The sequence below is a fragment of the Cyprinus carpio genome, chromosome A7, assembly GCF_018340385.1.
Source record: "Cyprinus carpio isolate SPL01 chromosome A7, ASM1834038v1, whole genome shotgun sequence".
NCBI classification, from domain to species: Eukaryota; Metazoa; Chordata; class Actinopteri; order Cypriniformes; family Cyprinidae; genus Cyprinus; species Cyprinus carpio.
In genome coordinates, this window is record NC_056578.1 from 101,009 (window position 1) to 125,003 (window position 23,995).

The 23,995-nt window shown below is 36.8% G+C and overlaps 1 protein-coding gene across 4 annotated transcripts; it reads left to right on the plus strand.

Moving 5' to 3' along the window:
- Window positions 1-4,473: 4,473 nt before the first annotated feature.
- Window positions 4,474-14,794, plus strand: LOC109070894 (heterogeneous nuclear ribonucleoprotein C-like). 4 transcript variants are annotated; one of them, XM_019087395.2, is made up of 10 exons: window positions 4,486-4,566; window positions 6,421-6,455; window positions 7,934-7,978; window positions 9,564-9,829; window positions 11,271-11,343; window positions 11,431-11,481; window positions 11,627-11,787; window positions 12,889-13,002; window positions 13,088-13,206; window positions 13,286-14,794. In XM_019087395.2, the coding sequence occupies exons 3-10, from the start codon at window positions 7,974-7,976 to the stop codon at window positions 13,382-13,384; spliced, it is 888 nt and encodes a 295-aa protein (XP_018942940.1). In that variant the 5' UTR covers window positions 4,486-4,566; window positions 6,421-6,455; window positions 7,934-7,973; the 3' UTR covers window positions 13,385-14,794. The 4 variants fall into 4 exon arrangements, with proteins under 4 accessions (XP_018942939.1, XP_018942940.1, XP_018942944.1 ...); XM_042759280.1 differs by having other exon boundaries at window positions 4,494-4,566; window positions 11,434-11,481; XM_019087394.2 differs by lacking the exon at window positions 6,421-6,455 and having other exon boundaries at window positions 4,474-4,566.
- The last annotated feature ends 9,201 nt before the right edge of the window (window positions 14,795-23,995 follow it).

Here is a 23,995-nt window from a genome sequence, read left to right on the forward strand (position 1 = left end):
CAAAAATGTCATGCTATGGCAAGGCATCTATGACTTTAAAAGTCAGATTTATGAGTCGGAGCGGAGCTGCTCTCGGACAACATCTCAAGGACTCTACGCTCCATTTGACTAGTAAGCCAATTCTCAAATAACTTTTATGATGGCTTTTGTTCTACCCACTTAAATAGAAGTACTTGCGCTGTCCAATCTATTAAGACTGTGTCTGTTTCCCCGAATAGTGAGGTCAAAATATAAATTTAATGTAGGATCTACTAAAAAAAAAAATCTTATCGTGATTAAACCAGAGAAAAAAACGTAAAATAAATGAACAAAAACACATTTTTAAAGTTTGGGCTCATAAACATTAGATCACTCACACCCAAAGCAGTTATTGTAAATGAAATGATCACAGATAATAGTTTTGATGTACTGTGCTTGACTGAAACTTGGCTAAAACCAAATGATTATATTAGTCTAAATGAGTCTACTCCACCAAACTACTGTTATAAACATGAGCCCCGTCAGACTGGTCGTGGGGGAGGGTGTTGCAACAATATATAGTGATATTCTCAGTGTTACCCAGAAAAACAGGATACAGTTTAAAATCATTTGAAATACTTATGCTTAATGTTACACTGTCAGATATGCAAAAGAAATCTATCGTATCTCTTTCTCTGGCTACTGTGTATAGACCACCAGGGCCATATACAGAATTCCTAAAAGAATTTGGAGATTTCCTCTCAGACCTGTTGGTTACCGCTGATAAAAGCGCTAATTTTTCGGAGATTTTAACATTCATATTGATAATACAAATGATGCATTAGGACTTGCGTTTACTAACTTATTAAACAGGTTTTGGAGTAAAGCAAAATGTCACCGGGCCCACTCATCGTTTTTATCATACGCTAGACTTAATTATATCGCATGGAATCGATCTTACTGACATTGATATCGTACCTCAAAGTGATGATGTTACTGACCATTTCCTTTATCTTGCATTCTGCGTATTAATAATAATAACTATATAGCTTCGCGTTTATCGTCCGGGCAGAACTATTGTTCCAGCCAACAAAGATAGATTCGCAAATAACCTGCCTGATTTATCTCAACTGCTCTGTGTACCCATAAATACACATGAACTAGACAAAATGACTGGCAATATGGGCAGTATCTTCTCTAATACATTAGAAGCTGTTGCCCCCATCAAATTTAAAAAGGTTAGAGAAAAACGTACTGTGCCATGGTACAACAGTAATACCCACTATCTCAAGAAAGAAACTCGTAGTCTTGAGCGCAAATGGAGAAAAACTAACTTGGAAGTTTTTAGAATTGCGTGGAAAAACAGTATGTCCAGCTGTAGACAGGCTCTAAAAACTGCCAGGGCCGAGCATATCCACAAACTCATAGAAAATAACCAAAACAATCCAACGTTTTTTATTTAGCACAGTGGCTAGATTAACAAATAACCAGACGCCACCCGATCTAAATATTCCCTCACAGTTAAATAGTAATGAATTTATGAATTTTCTGTCACTGATAAAATAGATAACATCAGAAATACAATAACAAATGTAGATTCTACAGCGTCTAATACTTTAGGTTTATCTATCGCACCCAAAGATAAACTGCAGTGCTTTACAACTATAGGACAGGGAGAGCTAAATAAACTTATCACTGCATCTAAACCACAACATGTTTTATTAGATCCTGTACCCACTAAATTACTGAAAGAGTTGTTACCTGTAGCAGAAAAAACCGCTTCTCAATATTATGGCGTTAACTCCTCGTTATCTTTAGGTCACGTCCCAAAACCATTCAAGCTGGCGGTTATTAAGCCTCTTTTTAAGAAACCACAACTAGATCCTAGTGAACTGGCAAATTACAGACCCATTTCAAATCTTCCATTTATGTCTAAAATTTTAGAAAAAGTTGTGTCTGCTTAATTGTGCTCCTACCTGCAAAAAAATGATCTCTATGAAGAATTTCAGTTGGGTTACAGGCCCCATCATAGCACAGAAACTGCACTTGTTTAAATTACAGATGACTTGCTTCTTGCTTCAGATCAAGGCTGCATCTCATTGCTAGTTTTACTTGATTTTAGTGCTGCGTTCGACACCATAGATCACGACATACTCATAGATAGATTACAAAACTATACAGGTATCCAATTTACCTCCAGACTTTACACAAGCTCCAGTCTGGATCCAGAACACCTGAGAAGAGATGATGCTGTGATGTTTTTATCAGCTGTTTGATGCTAACCCAGAGACAACATACAGAACTACCACATTTTGCTATAAGTTTGATTGTATAATTGCTGTTAATAGTGTTAATCGTCTGTTTATTTACGTCTTTTATTGATTTTTCTGAACATTTCTGCCATATGCACATGAACTGACAGTCACTCACTGATAAGCTACTACTAAATATTGTAGAGACTTAATTTTCTGTAAAGTTGCTTTGTAATGATTTGTATCGTAAAAAGCGCTATACAAATAAACTTGAATTGAATTGAATTGAATTGAATGAGATATATAGAAATAATTTTGAATTGAGTCTAAATTATGACAAAATCGTAATTATGAGATAAAAGTCTAAATACTAAATTAAATTATGACTAATAGTCATAATTAAGATATAAAAAGTCGAAATTATGACTTAAAACGTCAAAATCATGACATATTTGCCCTTTTTATCATAATTCTTCCTTAGTTTGTCATAATTTTGACATTTCATGTAATAGTTTAGACTTTTAAAGTCATAATTACGACTTATGACCTATTTCAAGTCATAATTTTGATATTTCATCTCATAATTATGACTTTTAAAGTCATTATTATAGTATAACTTACCAAAGCATGATTTTATTTTTTCTTGTGTGGCAGATATGGGCTTCCACAATATAGTATACTTTATAAAACTGGACACTGGATGAGGTGGATATACCTTTAGCATTTGTGCTCCACATCTCTTTCTCTGTTCATCTGTGCAGCAGAAGCAGCAGTGTGTGTGTGTTTTAGGTGTGAAGCGCATGTAACATCATTACTATAGCTCTGAGCAGTCTGCTGTATATTTAATTCTGTGTATATTTAAATAATACTTTATCCATTAAATGTACAAGGTCTTCTCACAAGAAGTAGGCCAATGCATGGATCTGTAAAAAGTGAATCAGTTTTAATTGGGAAGCTACGTAATGATGGATGACTTTCTTTCAGTGAAGGAGAATCGGGAGCAGGAGAAACTTGAGGAGGTTTTGAAGACTCCTGAATCATCATCATCATCTTTCTACTTTGACTTCACTCTTCCGCGACAACGCAGCAAGTCGAGTGACAACAAAGCTATTATAATTGTTGCCACATTCCTCAGTTGCATTCAAATAAAAATGGAAAATGAGTACAGATACGAAGGATTGTTTTGTTGCAGGTAGTCACTCCCGAAGGCTGAAGTGGTGAACGCCAATCCTCATTCCTCTAAAAGTGTAGCTCACGGACTCAAGGGCTTGTCGACTATATATTTGAGTTTGGAAGCAAAACTTGAAATAACATGGTTTTTGTTGTTGTTGTTGTTTTGTCAATTATTTTTGAATTGTTAACAAGCTGACACAAATTTAATCAAAAGTCAGTAATTTTGTATGCTGAATTGTTGCTGTTCATGAATTGTTTTGTTTCATTATTGTTTTTAATGCTTAAAATCTGCTGGAAAACCCATTAAGTTTCCATTGTGACAACTTACCCAGTATATTGTGACAACATCACCTGACTTGCCTTTTTATACATTTCATGTTAAATTTACAGTACAGTGGTATTTAAACTACAATGTTTTTACATTCTTTTCACCATAATTTCCTGTGATTCAGAATTTCAAATAAATGTATTCAATATTGTGATTATCAATGATCTCTCAGTGGCATTGTGTTACAATTAATTGTTTAGTAGGCCTTCAAATATTTAGTTACGTTTATTTTAATGCTTTTTTTGTGCTAATGGTTTGCAGATGCTTGAAACAGATCAATATCAAATTGCTACAGTTAATTACAACAGTATTATTGTTAATACAGTATTTCTCACAGTGTTTTCAGAATATTTTTGACACTTAAATTGGTTTACTAATGACTAGGCAATTTACCGGGTTTTAATGTAGTAAAAATAATTATTTTGTTACAACATGTGGTTACTATAATACATTTTTTTTATTTTGTTTTACTAAAGAACTTTTATTTCAGATATTTAACGAGCTTTTAACTCCATAAATGGGATGAAAAGCTTTTGTATAGCGATTAGTAAAATGCGAACCAAATCCTGCAGTCATTCACCAATCAAACGCGGACTTCATTTAAAAAGAAAGGCGTTGAAGAGAATGACGCGTAAATCCACCAATCAATTCCACGTGTTTCTTCAGCGCGTTGCACAGTAGCCAATGAGATTCGAGGATGTGTGGAGTGGGGCGGGGCTTGCTTCCGCCGCGTATTCGCTCGACGCCATTTCGCGCATTCGTCTGTTGGTCGGTGTCTGCTGACGAGCTGGTACGGACTGTATCCACAAAACAGTACAGCACCGAATTTTAATCATTTTTAGTCTTAAACTCCCGGTGAGTATTTTGATTCGAGAGATTTTTGTCGCTTTTTTATTTTTGACTGACTTTGAATCTTATCTTTGGAGATTTTTTTTGTGTTTTTTGTTTTTAATGCATTTTTCTGGTCATTTTCTGCTTGGCTGTGGTGGCGTACATTTTGTGAAGCCGTTGGTAGAGCAGTGAAGAAAAACAAAAACATGCTTTGAGAGGACCGCTCGATTTTTATTTTATTTTTCACCTCATTTTTGCAGGACTACTGCTAGAGCAGCTGGTTTGTTTGGTTTTTGAAGTTAATGTGGAGGAAATGGACCGGTGCTTGTGTTTTCAAGATGGGGTCGTTTTTCCCTCCATGTCCAGGATTCAGAATAAAAACGCGTTTTAAGTCCATTTTTAACATGACAGACTGATTTTCTCAACATAAGTAGACTGTTTTTATTCGGCTGTAGACATTTGGAGTGAGCTTGTCCTTTGTTCTTTTCAATACGATTATTTGCACGTTATTTTTGCGCTTATTTTTGAGGCTCGTTGCGTTCCAGTCGGAATCGTGTCGATTGTGTTTTTTTTTTTTTCTTCTTCTTCTTTTCCCTGGCGACGTTTTTTTGCAGGTTTTGAATTATGTTTCGGCACTTTTAATGGACTGAGAAAACACGTTTTCTGTCTCATGCAATAAAACCAATGCATGGACCACTTAACACCTTTTACATTTGCACCCCAGGTCTGTGCAAAACCATGTAAACGTTCAATCTTTCCATTAAAAGTACACCAAGAACGTTGCATTGAGCTGGTTGCATTAATATTAAATAAATGTTTGAAGAAGGCCCAGTGGGCCAAAGAGAGCATCACTGCCTTCGCTCAACTGCCTCATGCTGTATGTGTTCACAATTGCTTCATATTTGTGTGCAATCCAAAAGTTCAGCCCATGAAACTCTTATAGCTGTCTTGTAGAATGTCTCAATGAAATGAAAATGATATATTTATACCCCTCCCCCACACCGACTGATCCATTTTCAAGTCTTGAACCATATTTTCAATGCTGTTTCACATTAGAAAGTGTCATTTTGCTCTGTCTTCTTTCTATGCTCGATATAGAATATACAAGTATTATTATTTTCAGTAAATGTGTATGTTATATGACGATGTGAAATGCACCAAATCATGTTCCCCTCACAGTTCCCACTAGGCACACATCAATATCATATTCCAATTAAAGACTGGTTTTGTTTTTAGCTGTTATATCTGTGTAGATCACGGGTTCCCACACATAAGAATCATTCACATGGCAAGATATTGGGTACAACCAGTAATATTTCCATGTTTTATGATTAATCTTAACATTTCTTTACCCCCCGAAAGCACACGTTTGATTATAGAAGACAAGGGTGGAAATTATAGAAATGATTGTGTATATATTGTAATTGAGTCCGTTTCTTTTCTGATTTTACACCATAAGCAAGTATTGCAATGTGACTGGATGATAATTCCCATTTTATGACTGTGGTGTGAACGGTGTAGTTAAAGGAAATGGGAGTGATCCAGTGCTGTTGCGCTGCTGTTTCATTGCAAAATATGCGACTCTCACTTTGGGAAGCCCTGGTCTAGATTAAACACTGTATGCTGACGTTGATGCATTTATATACAACATACACATTTTGCTCTTTAAAGTCATGGAGGTCACATTTCTATTCTCAAGTCCACATTTTACACCAAATTTGTCAAACCAAACCGGTTTTCACCAAGATTTCTCCAATAATGTAGACCTCAGGTCTGTCAACCCTAAAGCATTCAGGTTAAAATTAATTAAATATATTCCCAACTTAAGAGAGCTAAAGATGTTCCTTTCTGATTTTATTCATTTTGCTTTTTTTGTAGTTTTTGAGGCAGCTTTTTTTGAACCTCGTCAATCCGTAAGTTGGTTTTTCTTTTATTCTCCACTTGTTTTTATGCAGACTAGACTCCTGTTTGCTGTGTGTAGCCTTTACCTTCTTCCAATACCTTTAAAAATGCGTAATAGTCTGTAGACTTGTTTCGAAGACATTGAATAGTTCATAGTCTAAATCAGCTTCAGCAAAGGCCAGCAAAACACTAAACCACATGTTCACAGACACACTACAGTTTGCTAAAGCACTCCTTGAGAGAATCCAAACCTCTGACAATGAGGTCTACATTTGTGTTAGATGAGTGCAAAGACAAGTCTGCATCTCGCCATGATAGATTTTTGTAGATAATTTCAAGAACAGACATCTAAATTTCACATTTAAAACTGATTGATTTCCTGTGAACTATCGTTAAGATTCTAACCCCCAGTTTAAGCCTAGTCCCAGACAAAAATGTAAATGTGAGCCGTTTCAGAAACTTGTGCTGACTGATGTTAAAATATACCAGTGCCTTTGTTTTGTGTCAAGATGCACACCAGTTTTTTTCTTTCTTTATTCTTCTTTTTCTCTAAAGCATGTTAATAAAAATGACTTAAAAGCCCTAATTGATCTATAGCCTAATCCTGGTTTAGTCTAAGCCCTGTCTGTGAAACCAGGCCTAAATTAGTAAGTGTTACACTATTGAATCTTCAGTTGGCACGGGTGAAAACAATGATAATTGTAACATAATTTCCTTGACTTTATGTAATGGTGATAGTGAAATATTGAGGCATTGAAAAGTCTTGACTGATCCTTAAATTGCTAAAGCAAAGGTTAGTGTTATTCTGCGACTTATTACCAATTATACAAACATACAGGGCCTAATTTGCTTTGAATTTGTGCTGCTGTCTATCATGGTGCCTGAGGACCTCAGACTCGCTCTGTAATTGGCCTGTAGGTGACGGCTTCACCTGCTTTCGTCCCTATAAAGCTGAGATTTCCTGCAGACACACTGATATTCATCTTTTTGTTCAGCTATAATACAGACTTAATGGTGCGTCTTCAGCTGTGCCGAGAGCATCTTTTAATAGACCTTTCTAATCTCTCTTGACGGTGGTGTGAAAGGTCTTTTTTTAGCCATTAGCGTATGATTTGATTGTGTCACGTGACTGGGAAACGTCACTTTATTAGACACTGGGAATTTTCCCTTAAATTAAAGAGTTTTAGTTAGGGATTATGTGACATTGAGCATGTTTTAATACGTTACGGTGACAGGGCTGTTCTGTTTCACTTGGGATATCTGTCTGGATTTCATTTTCTTTGCTTCAAGTTGTGTGTACCAACCACTGGGTGGCAGCATCCGGACACTAGACTGCTTGTTTGTCCTTGGGAAGGTGTTGAGGTTGGTGTGATGTCCGTGAAAGGGCGGTGGGTTACATCACCCCCCAACGCAGTACGACCTTCACCCACAATGCACTGCTGAGCAGCAGCTCAATGGTGTCCAATAACAACCCTCTTCTCTCCAACAGAATCAGGCAGACAGACGACTCGACCTGAATTACAGACAGAATGGAGTGAGTTCTGACTATTCAACCCCTGACATCCCCTTCAGCACACTTAAATATCTTAATATGCACGTTATGTGGCGGTCTTGTCCCAAAAGAGTCCAAAAATACCACCAAAACACTGCCCAGTCCAGCTCAGACATACCAGTTTACCCCTCAAACATGTAGTAAGCACGAAAAAAAAAAACGATCCACACACATAACCAGGTCCATTTTCCTCAGTAAATTGACTGTTTAGTGCATTTCCACCCATTTTACTCCGTCAAACCCATAAACAAAGCAATATAATGCCTCTATATTTAAACTTGAATGCAGTGGGCGAGTAGTTTCACTTCCGCATTTTAGTTTGCATGTGTGATATCTCTGTTGGCCATACACTACCACATTACCTGCCCAGCCCTGGTTCATACAGATATATACACCATCCCCTGTGACACATTTAACGACAAACTGCATAAAACTACAAAATACACGCCAGTCTAGTTGATATGTGAATCTTCTGATTTTAATTGTATATCTATGCACATTATAGCACAGGAAAGCTTCATATATGACTGCTGTGGCTCTTATTTTTAACATACTAGGTGATATAACTTATGAAACTAATGTATATTTTATCTTGATGGTTACAAACTGTATATATATATTGATGTTTTTCTTCCCCTAAATGTCTTGTTCTGTGGTAATATTCATAATAATGAACTAATTGAAAATGATTATGTATTGATCTGGGGGCAGTAATCTTTTTGTGGTTCTATTTTAAACTGTGAGAAAGTCAACATGTAACCAAAGTTGGCCCCATTTATTTTGAAGTAGCTAATACATTTATCGAATCACTTACAATAAGTCATAAGGAAACATGTTATTATACAAAAAAGTAAAATGTGTTTCATGTTGACTTTAGATTTCCAGAACTAATCAGGTCTCACTATGTTTTCATCCACATTTGTATGCAAATTTTGAGATCACATAAAAAAGCTGCATGTACATAAAACTTTAAATGCACATAAAAAAAAAAAAATGAGATCAATTGAGGATCTTTTTTTTTACATGCACATAAACTATGCACTAAACACATTTTCTGATCAAATTCCTCGATGTGCAACAAAAACAGATCGCATGATTGGATAACTGGACTAATTAGCAGACCAATCGCGTTGCACATAATCTAAAATATTGTTTAGTAATTCTGAAATGCCTAAGCCAAAGTCTGTAATCAAAATTATTTGGTTTGGTACATTTACCTCCCAGAACTGAAATGGTTGTGTTCCCAAACATCAGGCCAAGATTACATGGCAGCAATTATTGCATTTCATCTGTTGCATTTGCAGCAACTTCCATTTTTATTACTGATATGTTGTGCAGGTTTCCCAGAAAGTTATGTTTTTTGTTCTTTTAAACAACATGGATTGGAAATGGTGCTTTAGTTTCAATTGGTTCATGCAAAATTCCAATTTTTCACAAGATAACTTCGCAATTTGGATGGAAACGTAGATGTTGAGGCTAGTAATGTTATTGACGTGCTAGATTCTCATTTGTCCTTCCTGTCTCTGTCGATCTTCTGCACCCCCTTTATTCCTCTCTTTTTGCCCAGTCATTCCCCCACAACCAGCAGCCTGATGGCCAGCAACGTCACCAACAAGACGGATCCGCGTTCGCTGAACTCCCGGGTCTTCATCGGGAACCTCAACACCATGCTGGTGACCAAGGCTGATGTGGAGGCCATCTTTAGTAAGTACGGGAAGATCGTGGGCTGCTCCGTGCACAAAGGCTTCGCGTTCGTCCAGTACGTTAATGAGAGGAACGCCAGAGCAGCGGTCGCGGGTGAAGATGGGAGGATGATCGTTGGACAGGTGCTCGGTAAGCAGAGTAGCGTCACACTGTGAAGATCTTATTGATGCAGGTCATTGTAGATCTCGGGTTCATTTCTTACGTTTTGTTACCTGAGGACGTGTTAATCTTAAAGCTGCAGTCCGTAAGGTTTGCCTCTTTGTCACCATCTCTGTTTGAAACCTGCAATTGCAGTTATTTGTGGAATTATCTTCTTTACGCCTCTGTTTACCGACGCGACGAAATGACGCAGTGCCATGCTCATATTTCCTGTAAAAACCTACCAGTACCATTCAAATTATAAAACATTGCAAGCTTACTGTTGCGAATCGGTTAAAGAAAAGGAGATAGTTTTGAACACTGGCTGGTTATGTACTCAAAAATTGTTACAGACTGGGGAAAATAAATAAATATAAAAAGCTACAGACAACAGCTTTAAAGTTGATCCAAAGTCCTTTTCAAGGGAAGTCAATGGACTTGGCGGCCCTATTTGCAGTGCCTCCAGGCATGCGAGATCAACTCTTATCTACTTGAATGGCAAAATAATGAATCTCAAAAACTGCAGGCCGAACTTGCATTTCAATAACAAATTTGAAATCGGCAAGTAAATCCAACGTGAATTGCTTCATAAATGTTGTCTTATCTTCAAATAGGTCCAGCCAATGCACACGTGCGATACAAAGTGCCTCATCTCAGGTCTGTTTCTAAAAGAAGTGGCAGCTGCAGTGATTTGATGACATAACCAATTGGCGATTGGCTGTTTTACTTAGAAGGCGGGACTTATTCTGTCATACTTTGCGTTGCACTTTCTTCTGTTCATATTAATAAGAGTGAGCCACCTTATACATGCAGTCTTTGGTTATCTCACAAAATCTGTCAAGAATGTGTCCAACAAAAATCAAAAGAAAATTGATTTATAGATATTATTTTGTTTAAGACTTATATATATATATATATATATATATATATATATTATATATATATATAATATATATATATATATATATATTTTTAAATGCAAAATCTATTTTTAATTGTATTATTATTATCATTTAATTGATTTCCTTGAATTTTAGGGGGGAAATGTGCCCTGGCCAGGTTGTTGAGATATTTACCCAGATTTGGATAATGTAGAGGGGAAATGGGATCAGGAATTTTAAACTCAGAAAGTCTAAACTCAGAGTAAAATTTTTTGACGTTGTGTAGCTGTTTTGTGTCCTAATGTTGTAAATATGGCCATTCTAAAGTTATTTGAAGGATCTGTTTGCTTCAGTGTAATAGTTCAAATAAGAAATGTTTTAGATGTCTGTTAAACTTCTCCCTGCTTATGTATGAGCACCTTTTTTTTTTTTTTTGGTTACATTTTACATTCATTAATTTAGCAGATGCTTTCATCCAAAGTGACTTGTCTGGTGACCACTAGCCCACAATGTAATTTGTGTGTGTGTGTGCAATCTTTCTGCATTTTTAGATATTAATCTGGCTGGTGAGCCAAAACCTCATCGTTCAAAGACTATCAAACGCTCTGCAGGAGATATGTACAGGTTTGTGTTTAATTTTATTCTATTGTTATTTATTTTTATGTGGAAGTATTTCACCCCTGTTGATTATTGAACTGTTTTCTCCTGCAGCAGCTCCTCATTTGATCTGGACTATGACTTTCAGAGAGATTACTATGACAGGTGAGCTAGCTCTCCTTACAGATTCACCGTTCAAATGCTTTGCAAAGAGCTTTGTTCATTATTCATGAAAGGCTTTGAATGTCTGTCTGAACTGGGATTGCAGGATTCCATGAAGGTGTGTGTTAATCTGAGTGTGTGTTTTCAGGATGTACTCGTACCCGTCGCGTGTCCCCCCTCCTCCTCCTCCTCCGCTCTCGCGGCCGGTGATTCCCTCCAAACGGGCGCGAGTGAGCGTGAGCGCCGGCGGCAGCCGCAGGACCAAAACCAGCTTCTCCTCCAAGAGCAGCCAGCGCACGTCCCGCACCAGTGAGGCACTCTTTTTTGTGCTATATTCAACATTTTATGTCTCTCTTTTTTTTCTTTCTTTTTTTTTAAATTCTTATTTAAATCCATTTTCTATATTAATTACTAAAAAAAAAAAATCTAACTGTAATTTTCTAACATATACTTCCAGTCAAAAGTTTGGAACTTTTTGTTGTTGTTTATAAGGGTCTTAAACTCATAGGGCTGCATTTATTTGAACAAAAATACAGTTAAAAAACAACTGTATTGTAAAATATTATTACCATATAGAATATCTGTATTCTATATTAATTAATTTTGAAAATTAATTTATTTCTGTGATGCGCAGCTGTATTTTCAGCATCATTACTCCAGTCTTCAGTGCCACATAATCTTCAGAAATCATTCTAATATACTGATTTGCTGCTTTATTTATTTATTTATTTATTAATTATTATTATTATTATTATTATTATTATTATTATTATTATTATTATTATTATTATTGGTGCTCAGTTTTTAATAATGGTTGTTTATTATAGTCAACAGTGAAAACTGTTTTTCTGCTTGATTATTTTTGTGGATTTTTTTTATTTATTTTTTTGAGATTATTTGAACAAAGTTCAAAAGAGCAGCATTTATTTGAAACAAAATGTTTTGTAACATTATAAATGTCTTTACTGTCACCTTTTAAACTTTTTAATGCATCCTTGCTAAATAAAATTATTAATTTCTTTTAAAAAACAATCTTACCCAAACTTTTTTTTCTTCACAAAAATATGAAGCAGCACAGCTGTTTTCAATACTGCAAATCAGCATAACAGAATGATTTCTGAAGGTCATGTGACACTGAAGACTGGAGTAATGATGCTGAAAATTCAGCTTTGATTACAGGAATAAATTACATTTTAACATGTATTCAGATAGAAAACACTTATTTTAAATTCTAAAAATTTTTCACAGTATTACTGTATTTTTGATCAAATAAATGCAGCCTTTGTGAGCAGAAGAGACTTTTTTTGGTGAAATTAGTGAATCTTTTGTGAGAAGTTTTGAATAGTATTTTAAAGTTTGGATTGGTTTGTGTTTTGTTATATTTTTTCAAACATCCCTGTGTGTGTTCAGTGAGAGCTGACGATCTACAAACTATTAAGAAAGAACTGACTCAGATTAAACACAAAGTGGACTATCTGCTGGAGAGCCTGGAGCGCATGGAGAGAGACCACAGCAAGAAATCCGGTACGTGCCACACAGAATATAAACCTATTCACTAAAAGCAGTAACACTAGTCAGTTCTAATCACTCTCCTCATGCTTCTGCACAGAGGTGAAGAGCTCTAAACCAGATGAAGCCTCCCCGCAGCACTCCAGCGGGAAGAAAGAGCGCGACAGCACAGAAATGAACGACTACGAGGACGAGGGAGACCTGCTGGAGGAAGAGGAGGTGAGTGAAAGAGAAACAACAGCGCCAGAAATCACGTATACACACGCTCCTATTCACCTGCCGCTTTGGGTTTGTGCAGATCAAGAGTCGAGGAAGGGAGGATGATGAGGAGGAAGAAGAGGGAGAGCAGGAGGAAGGAGAGGATGATGGAGACAGCACCAACGGAGACCATTCTTAAACGTGACCGACACGGACACACATGCATGCTCACCGTGAGATATAGAGTAGATCCTCTGACCTTTAAAGCACCCTTAGTTTTATTTTAGGAGTCCAGAACAATGACTAAGACTCATCATGAAAATGAATCTCTGCTTTACAAGTGACACTCAATCGCCTGAACCCCGACTTCAGCCACCGTACTCTGAGATCTCGTCATCCTTGACCAAATCTGCATTTAAAAAAAAATGGTTGAATGGTGAAGTTTTCTGCTTTAGGATTGAGAAACTACTTTTAATTGCAGTGAAATCTCCTTCATTGCTGTGACACTGTGGCATCACCATGCCAAGCTGTTTTAATACTGCCAACCCGAAAGATTAGATGTGTTTGCATAATATATGGAGGAGGAGCTAGTTAGAAGTGCTATGATTGGATTTTACCAAAACTGTTATAGTTTGTGCTTGGGTGAAGGTTAGAGCAAAAAAAAATAACTAGTTTTGTAACTTGGCAACCCATTAAAGACAAACTCCGTATATGTGTGGATATGAGTAATAATCAACATCGTTAACTACTAATGTAGGTCTACTAGGTGATTGACACATTGATGAGCCAATCAGAATGCATCGAATTTGGAGATTACAACTCCTAAAGAGACACTAACATGCATTTTGTACATGTAACCTTGTTAATTGGTTTGCACCAATTGGATTGTAAAGCCTAGAAAACAATCGCATTCCCACTCCAGGCACGTCCAGGTCCTTCTCATCTGTTTTAAGATCTTAAACCGCTGCAGGAGTTACGGTGGTGATAATGGTGGCTGGGGTTTGGGAAGGTTCTGCCGTGGTCTTGAGGATGCGCTTTAATACACGTGAATGTCCGTCTTCACCAATGCTTTTCTTGATTCTTGTGGTTGTGAGACCCTTCTGTGCAGGGTTCTGTTAATCCTCATCATTTCCCCAACACATACTAGACAATTATTAGATCATTTTTGCTCAAAGTAGTCTTGGATTGCTCTCCAGTTGAGTCCTGAAGCTTTTGACGGACCCTGAACTATCTGAACTCATCCGGCAGGAGTTCATTGCTTGCGTTGGTTCAGGCGCAGCAATGTACCTCTAGGACTCCTTTGGGTAATAAATGTAGAGTTACTCATCCCGACCAGTGGGCGGCAGTGTGGCCCAGTTCTGTTATTTAACCTCTCAGAAATACTGCTTGATTGAACTGTTTTATATTCCTTATGGGGTCCCTGAGTTTGTGTGAATACGTTCGGATTGTACAGTCAACGTCATTTTACCCGTGGGTTTGTATCTGTGTACAGTGACACTAAGTGAGTTTGCTTCTGATAAATACAAGCTGTGTTTGTTGCCGTTTCGTTTTCATTTGTTCTGTTTTCTGTTTGGTCTGTGTAATAAGTTTCAATAAATCTACAAATGTCCATGACGTGTCGGCTCTTATTGTAAGAATCTGGAACCACTGCTATGATAAACTGCTTCAGAATCTTCAGCTAAATGTTGCATTGGTTTTTCCAATACGTTTTATTTTCCTCAACAAGTAGTCATGAAGCGTGGCAAAATGCAGTGAATTATTATTATTTTTTTTTATTTTAAATTGTGCTTGTGACCTTACAAGTTGAGAGAGTCTTATCAAATGCCTCTCTCAAGTTTTAGTTCATTTCAATGAACTAATTAAAAGAAACACTGATTGAGTCATTCAACAGTGTTCCCTGCGGTCGCTGCGCTTCGTGTAATCTGTTTCTGAATGGTAATTGTATTACTGCCGTTCATCACTGATTTCTTAAGGGCTTTTGTATCTTTTATTAGATAATTTGTGTTGCTGTCCTCTAAAATGAAATCTCCTCATTTCAAGGCCTGTAGCAAACTACCTGCAATTTCAGTTTAGCTTCTCCAAAAGATAGATTTCTCTTTATATTCCCTGAGGACCCTGTGAATGTTGTTGCATGCTGTTGAATGTTTGTTTAGGATGTGAGCTGTATAGTAGGGATAAGACTAGGTTTAGACAAACAGGTCTAGACTAGTCTCTTTTTTTATGAGATTGTTTTTCTGTCTGTTCACATTCATCTTTCGATCTGTCTGTCGCTGCAACTTTTAGAGGACCTGTTAAAACACAACCCAAACCGCTCAAAACACTTTCTGTTTCACCTCAAGAGTCTTTTTTTTCTTTTTTTCACTCAGTCCAATCTTCAAGTCGTTTTAAGGACAAACCTCAAAGTATTTTTATTTCAATAGTTTTATTCATTTTTTAGAGCGTGTTTTGTTGAGCAGTTGTTGGGTAAACTTACTCAGTTTTGTTAAACAGGAAAATGTGAAGGAGCCAAACAGAAAAGGCTGTATCTGATCAACGCTGTGACATATTGATATGAAATGTTGTAGCTGTCATTTCCATCATGTCTTTAGGGTTTGTGCCAAATATCAAGTTAATATAAATATTTGCAACTCAATTTACTTTATTTATTTTTTCAAATTTCTTCAGGTGAGTTTCATAATCTGAGACCATGGACAGAATGTCATCTGATGGTGGATAATTTGCTTTTACACAACCTTTGGTATACCTGTTATATCACAGCGAAACTGAGCAACGTGAAACAGACTAATATGAAATTATCTCTGTTCAATTTAATTAAATGGGGATTATTTCAAACCAATGAAATGACTCTGTGCCGTTCTTCTGGCTCTTTGGAAGCAGACAGATTCAGGAACCATCAAACGAATTGAATTGGAGACACACATCTGCTCGATTTTAAACGGAGCGAGTGAATGAGGTCCAATGAAATGAAGATGAAGAGAACACTAACTGCGTATCACATGCCACAGATGGCAGAACGGCACGCCAGCCGGACACGTATATTCATTAATGAAGCGTTCTGTGTGTGTGTGTGTGCGCTCCTCATCTAACGCCTCACTGCGCACAATCATTCCAGTGCAGTGAACACACACACTCTCTCTCTCTCTCTCTCTCTCTCTCTCTCTCCTCGATCCTCTCTCTCTCTCTCCTCTCTCTCTCTCTCTCTCTCTCTCTCTCTCTCTCTCTCTCTCTCTCTCTCTCTCTCTCTCTCTCTATCTATCATCTGTTCATCCGTCTGTCTGTCTGTCTGTCGTCCATCTATCTATCTATCTGTCTGTTTGTTGTCCATTTATCCACCTGTCTGGCTGTCTATCTATTTGTCTGTCTGTCTATCCTCCGTTTGTCCACCTGTCTGTCTGTCTGTCTGTCGTACGTTTATCTATCTATCTGGCTGTCTGTCTCTCATCCGTTTATCTATCTATCTATCTATCTATCTATCTATCTATCTATCTGTCTGTCTGTCTGTCTGTCGTCCGTTTATCTATCTATCTATCTGTCTGTCTGTCTGTCTGTCTGTCTGTCTGTCTGTCTGTTTATCTATCTATCTATCTGTCTGTCTGTCTGGCTGTCTGTCTGTCTGTCTGTCTGTCTGTCTGTCTTGTCGTCTGTTTATCTATCTATCTATCTGTCTGTCTATCTATCTGTCTGTCTGTCTGTCTGTCGTCTGTTTATCTATCTATCTGTCTGTCTATCTATCTGTCTGTCTATCTATCTGTCTGTCTGTCTGGCTGTCTGTCTGTCTGTCTGTCTGTCGTCCGTTTATTTATCTATCTATCTATCTATCTATCTGTCTGTCTGTCTGTCTGTCTGTCTGTCGTCCGTTTATCTATCTATCTGTCTGGCTGTCTGTCTGTCTGTCTCTCATCTGTTTATCTATCTATCTATCTATCTATCTGTCTGTCTGTCTGTCTGTCTGTCTGTCGTCCGTTTATCTATCTATCTGGCTTTCTGTCTCTCATCCGTTTATCTATCTATCTATCTATCTATCTATCTATCTATCTATCTATCTATCTATCTATCTATCTATCTGTCTGTCTGTCTGTCTGTCTGTCTGTCTGCCGTCCGTTTATCTATCTATCTGGCTGTCTGTCTATCTGTCTGTTGGTCTATCTATCTATCTATCTATCTATTTGTGCATATGTCTATATGTCTATATGACATCTATCTGTTAACACACACAATCGCACACTTCTCCAAACAGAAAGTTACAAGTCTGCAATCAAACTCAATCTCGACTGTTTGCCGAAGCGCAGGTCTCACGGTTACACAAACACAAGTCCATGCAAACACACACAGTTGTACATGTGAGATGTGGCATGCATCCAATGCAGAGGCACTTCACGCTGACAGGCAAACAGATACAATGAACTGAACAAACCAGAAACACAACAACACACAAAACACAAACACCTGGTGCTGCATGGGAGATCCTTCAGGATGTTTGGGCCACAAGGTGATTTATGGGTTGGCTCATCTACTGTGTGTGTGTGTGTGTGTTTCTTTGAGGAGGTCATGTGTGCAGTGCTGTTGCCAAGACTGTGTTTGTTCCTGACCGAGTGTGAGTTTTAGTTTGTGTTGTTGGATAACATGATCTTTAGAAAGTGTGACGTTGCAGTGCTGTGTGTTTGCGTGTGACCCTCTGCAGGCTGCATTGTGCCGCTGTTGGTCTACGGGTGACTTACTAGAATGTAAATGAAAGTGAACAAAGCGAGCCATGAGTGACGTGAGATGCTTTAGAGAACAAGACACAAAGAGAAACCCTTACTAGGGCACTACGAAAACTGCTGACTTCTAACACACTAGTTTTGTCATATGAGACAGTAAGTCATTCACCTCATGCCTATAAGGGCACTTTTCATGTAAAATTATTATTATTATTTTTAATGTATCATTAATTTGTTGTAATATTTTTAGGTCAGTTTGCAGTTTAATTCTGTTAATTTTCATTAAAATTTTTAATATTATTTACAATTTTATTTAAATATTAGCAACTTTATATTATTGTTATTTTACTTTTCAATGGTTTACCCTATTTGCATTTTCTGTATTTTATTTTATTAGTTAATATTACTTGTTTACTTTACTTGTTTACTCTACACACATTAAATTAAATTTAGTAAAATAAATTTAGTGAATTTTGTATTTTTTTTTAATATTTGTCAATATTACTTGTTTACTATTGATATTTATTTCTTTTTGTATTTTTTTTCAGTTGATATATTATTTTATTTGTTCAGAATTATGTTTTACTCTGGTCCCATTTATTTGTTAATACTATTGATTCACGCAATTAAATTAAATGTTTTTTTTTTTTTTTTTTTTTTTTTTTGTAATACAGTTTTGCATTATTGTAATTTTATTTTTTGGGATTGTTGGTTTTGAATCTTTACTCTTGTGTGTGAGACTCTGGTTACTCACAGAGACACAGATGTGAGCTGCGTTTTATCTGAAGGGTTCAAATATGTGCAAACCACATGAGTGTGTGTTTTGTTCAAGAGAAAAAAGAGGCGAGAAACAGAAACCGGATCTGTGAATGAGAGGAAGACAAAAACCAGTGTGAGATGAAACCTCAGCCACACCTCTCTCTGTTTATCTCTCCTCCACAGACTCCATCCATAACATTCACTTCAGTGCTGAAAAATACTGTATATACATCAAGCTTTAGATCTTTCATTGCTCAAAACATGAAATGTCTCTGAGATTACTGGGGTCTTTTCATCATGATAAACTGTTTGAAATAATCATAATAATATAAATTATATATGTATGTATTATCTATAATAAAATATAAGTATAGAATTCCAATAATGCATTGTTTATTGTTATAAAGCTGAAAACATACAGCAGTGACTCGTTATTTTTGTTGTAAATATGGATTTTTTTTTGTATATTTCATTAAAGATATTTTTTTGATATTATTTATTTTGTGGAAATGGAAGGTCTGTCAGTGCATTGTGGGATGCAGTCGTGTGCAATTTTGTTCTACTGTGGATATTGATAATGATCACATATAATAGCAGTAAGAGCTGTTTATTAAATAGCCATTTTGTGATTTCTCAGTCATTTTCTGTGTGTTGGTGATGCTGATCATATAGTTTTTTCTCTGCTGATCTGGGCATGCAGTCGGTGCGTGAACTAACGCTGTGGGGGTGTGTGTGGGTGTGTGTGTTGTGGCGTGTGTGTGTGTGAGAGAGAGAGAGAGGCATCGGAAGACATCACTGTTCTCATATTGACCGGATCTGAAGCCAGATTTTTCAAAACCTTAATGCGGAAAAATTTGAGAGACGGCAGCTGCGATAGTTGCGAGTCTGTGCATGTTTCGGTTGTAATGAGTAATAAATGTGCGTGGTCTGAGTGTCACATAATGTGGGCAACGCCAGTGTGATGATGTCAATGCCTGCGAAATATCAGCACACGCAATGAGACGAAGAAACAGAGCAGGAAAAAGATTCCCTTTCCAGAGATCTGCAGCTGTTCACACACACACACACCACACACACACCACACACACACACACACACACCCACCACACCCACATCGGCTCCTCAGGACATGACAGAGAGGAAACAACAGCGTTTAAACGGTTAGTAGGTGAATACAATGTGCGTGTCAGTGGTTATGTTTTAAAGGACTTTGTTGTACTTTTGCCTCTTAAAAAGGATGCGAGATAAACTAACCAACATCATCATTTCAGGTTACAGACTAAAAAACAAAACATCATATAATATTTGATAGACTATATATTCATAGATTCATATATATCAAATGAGAGATTGGTTTTCATGACTCAAAAGATTTTTGTTGTGTTGTAAATAGAAACAATATTGTTTATAAGTGTTTTATAAAATACACTGTTAGTGTAAACAAAAATAAATTACCATAGTTTGAGTGAGTGTGAAAATTGAGTAGAACGTCAATTAATTAGTTAATAACATTATATACTAAAAACATCTTATTATTTTTTCTGTCCTCAGATCTATAGAATTAAGTAAAGTAGGGGATTTTTCTTTTTGTTCTTTTAACATTAATTGTTTGAGTGGATGGTTCATTTTCTCGGTCTTTTAATTTCTCTTTGTGCAAAATGTTGTAAAATAAAAACACTTTTTCTTGGAATATTATCATTATTGCATATAAAACAAACTCGATTCAACACAGTGCAGTTATGAGTCAAAAAAATCATTTAATGAGAAAATCACTACTGACAAATTGATATTTTTAATGATAACTTTTTTTTTTTTTTTTTTTTTTTTTTATAGACAAATGTCTCCCCTACACTAAATCTTTGCATATACTGTATGTATATTTTGCAATAAATGTAAAATATATTGTTTCTAATGTATATAAATAATTATCATCTTAATTTAAAAAATCATCCAAATAAATAGTTTTATATTATCTGATGTTTTTATTCCATTATGTCATTTGTGCAGTTATAATTAAACCAAAAAAATAAATAAACAAATAAATAACATTTTGCAATCATTTACTCACCTGCATGTCACACAATAACCTGTATGAGTTTCTCTCTGTGTTTAACCTCTTATTTGAAGGATGTTAGTAACCAAACAAAGTTGTTGGTAGCCATTGATCTCCATAGAATATATATATATATATATATATATATATATATGTGTGTGTGTGTGTGTGTGTGTGTGTGTGTGTGTGTGTGTGTGTGTGTGTGTGTGTGTGTGTGTGTGTGTTTGTGTTTGTGTGTGTGTGTGTGTTCAGCACCGTCTGGTTACCAACATTGTTCAAAATATCTTATTTTGTTTCACCAGAAGAAGGAAACTCACAAGGGTGAGGGATCTTTCCCTTTAACAATCATTTAGACAGCTCACTGAGTCTAAATCAGCTTTTACTGCACAGCCTGTGTTTCTTTCAGCAGATAACTGTGAGATAAAATACCTCTGTGTTCTGGAAACGTCGCCTCACAAAGAGAATGCTTATCAAAATCAAAATAAAACACCTTTCCGGCCAAACGTCTGAGCGCTGGGCTTCAAACACGACACCAGTGAAACTGAGAAGTGTTTTCCTGAGCCGCTGCCAAACTCCAGTGTGTGTTTGTGTGTGTGTTTGTGTGCTCCTGCATTGTTGCGTGTGTAATTTTAGCCGGCGTTCACTGTGGTCTTTGGTGATGGGTCACATTGTTTAGGGCACTTTCATTCAGCAGACACCCTGTAAGACTGAAATAGTGCCACACTGTAAACAGTCTGCAGGTTTGTGACGCAGTTTGTTCTACAAAGTCATTCAGACACTTTCTTTCTCTTTAAGACTGTCAACAAGTTGGATTATAATATTTGAGCAGAAACTGAGTCCCAACAGAATGAGGTCGACATGAAACCAAAACCGACTCTGTACTGAACTGTACTGTTGAAGTGCTGTTAATGAAAATTTTACTGTTATTATGATTATTTTAATTTCTACCCTGTGTTTGCCAAGAACATGGCATTTGCTGATGATATTACAATAAATAAATAGATAAAACTGTAGTTTATCAAATATTAAACAAAGTTAACTGAGTTAAAATTAAAAAAAAATGTAATCAAATAAATTGTCATTTTTTATTGTTGGAATGATTAATTAATTAATGATTGACGCATACGTTATAATCAATGGGTGCCGCTGGTGTTTTAAACTCTGCAGTACAACACCCACTTTTCACAATCCAATTGGATAAAAGCAAGTCCCACCCGATATGTGTTTTTAGTTGAATCTTCTAATTCAAGGCACCTAAACACTGTCTTTACAGCTCCGCTGATTTGAAAGGGATGGTGCATCGCGAGGACGTGGAAGAAAAGTGATGCTCCTTCAGTCTGAGAACTGCTGACACTCTGACCTTGGCATTTGCTGATCCGTCGTCATGTCAGAGTTCAGCCCTGCGCTTTCAGAAAACCAGCTCAATGTACTCCTGCATGATTTCGCGAGCTCTTTTCACTCTTACAAAGGTAGATCTTACACATTCCTGTCCATCATGTGCTGCTCACATCCAGAGCACTGGGAGCATGCTTCATATTGTGTTGAAATGTGGAAATACTCATTTTGGCTTTGCGTGTCATGTTAAAAGTTAATCTTACTGATACGATTTAAGTGTGTTGGAACAGCAACTTTTTATCCCGGGTTTAGCATGAGTCTACAGACTCGGTAAGTCGTGAGCTGGCTTGAATGTTACGTGTTTCAGCGCTAACTCTGAGGTCAGTTAAGTGTTATCTTCCGTAAAGGTTCACGTTGTGCAACAGGGATCTGAAACTTCTCATATAGTTCAGTTACAGGGGGCTGTGAGACCCCGAATGTTTCCCAGCATGCTCCTGGACTGACTGAACCCACTGAACTGAGCTTTACACGTGGCTTAGTGCTTTTTTCTGGGACTTTGCCAATGACTCTATAGGCTGCAAATGATATCAAAGTTTACCATGGTTTGACTATAATAAGACTAACTGAGACTGTGCAATTTGAGAAGAAATGTTGTAGATTTATATTATTAACCTTTTATTGAGTATTAAAACTCACAGAAGCCTTTTCCAGAAACGACTGCACGCTACAAACAGTCACAAAGACCGTATACTGGAACCGCGTCTGGACTCACTACGATACACGGTTATCTGGCTGCCGAGTCTTCTGGCGGTTTATTGATAATGGCAATCTTAAATTGTTCATCATGTAGCATGCAAACTGTTATTAAGCTACACTGAACCCAACCCCCAAAGTGTAGCTAAACTTATTAACTTATTAAAATTAAAAACCCAATCTCAATCTCAATCCGCTGCCAAATCTGACACTTTCTATGTAGAACACAAAAGATATTTAGAAAAATCAGTGCAATGATAATCAATAGGGTCCAATGTTATCCGGCCTCCTAACTTTCTTTCAAATATATCAGAAGACAGTTAAATGATGGTAGATTGGGTTCAGTCAGTGTGAACGCTGTAACCTGTTAATATGACTGCCAACATAAATACACTCTGCATATCCAGGCAATGTGACACAGGCCTGACTGGAGTGAGGAAATCTGTCTTTTAAAGCACTATATGGCAACACTTTGGGGTTCGGGTTCAGTGTAGATCTATCACCATTTGGATGTGAACGTAGGCTACATTAGATTTCATGATGATCACGTCAGTTATTGCTCTCAGTGATAAACTCAATACCACCGCCAGAGGTAACACTCAATGCAGTAACCTAGAAATCACTTTATTTTTGTATAAGTTTGCATAATACTGTCCGTGCAGAACTGCTGAAACATAAGCGCTGTGAAACATGCTTTTAATAGGCAGAATTATATGAATTTACAGCATTTCTGCCAAAATTCCAAAGTTTCACTGCATTGTGGTCCCAACATGTGAAGAGCCAGTGGTAAATTTGAACATTCATTTGCAGCCTAGTAATACTTGTAAAGCTGTAATGGTTTTATACTATTATGTTGTCACTGAGTTTTATATATATACTATTATATATATATATATCATCTATATAATAATATATATATATATAGATATATACTTTTGGTGTATGGTAAATTTGTATCTCCTGAAAAATCGGTCTGAGAAAGTGTCTCTGTAGCAGGGTTTTTATTATATTTTGTCTCCTGTCTTTTTTTGTGTACTCAATCAATAGATATTTTTGCGGGTGCCCGAGGCGAGCTCTTGTGATGAGAAGGCAGGCGCGTTCACTTTCCCATTCCTTTTTACAGATCACTTGTCTACCCTATTTTGCATATCCCGTGCATTTCTGCAAGAGATTCGTGTATTTATATCTTCTGGCGCGGCCCGAATCACAC

Bases quoted from the DNA above. Each gene is read 5' to 3' on its own strand.
- LOC109070894 (XM_019087394.2), top strand. The intron at 11,344-11,430 runs GTTTGTGTTTAA...TTTCTCCTGCAG, and splicing joins TCTGCAGGAGATATGTACAG to CAGCTCCTCATTTGATCTGG. The intron at 13,207-13,285 runs GTGAGTGAAAGA...GGGTTTGTGCAG, and splicing joins ACCTGCTGGAGGAAGAGGAG to ATCAAGAGTCGAGGAAGGGA.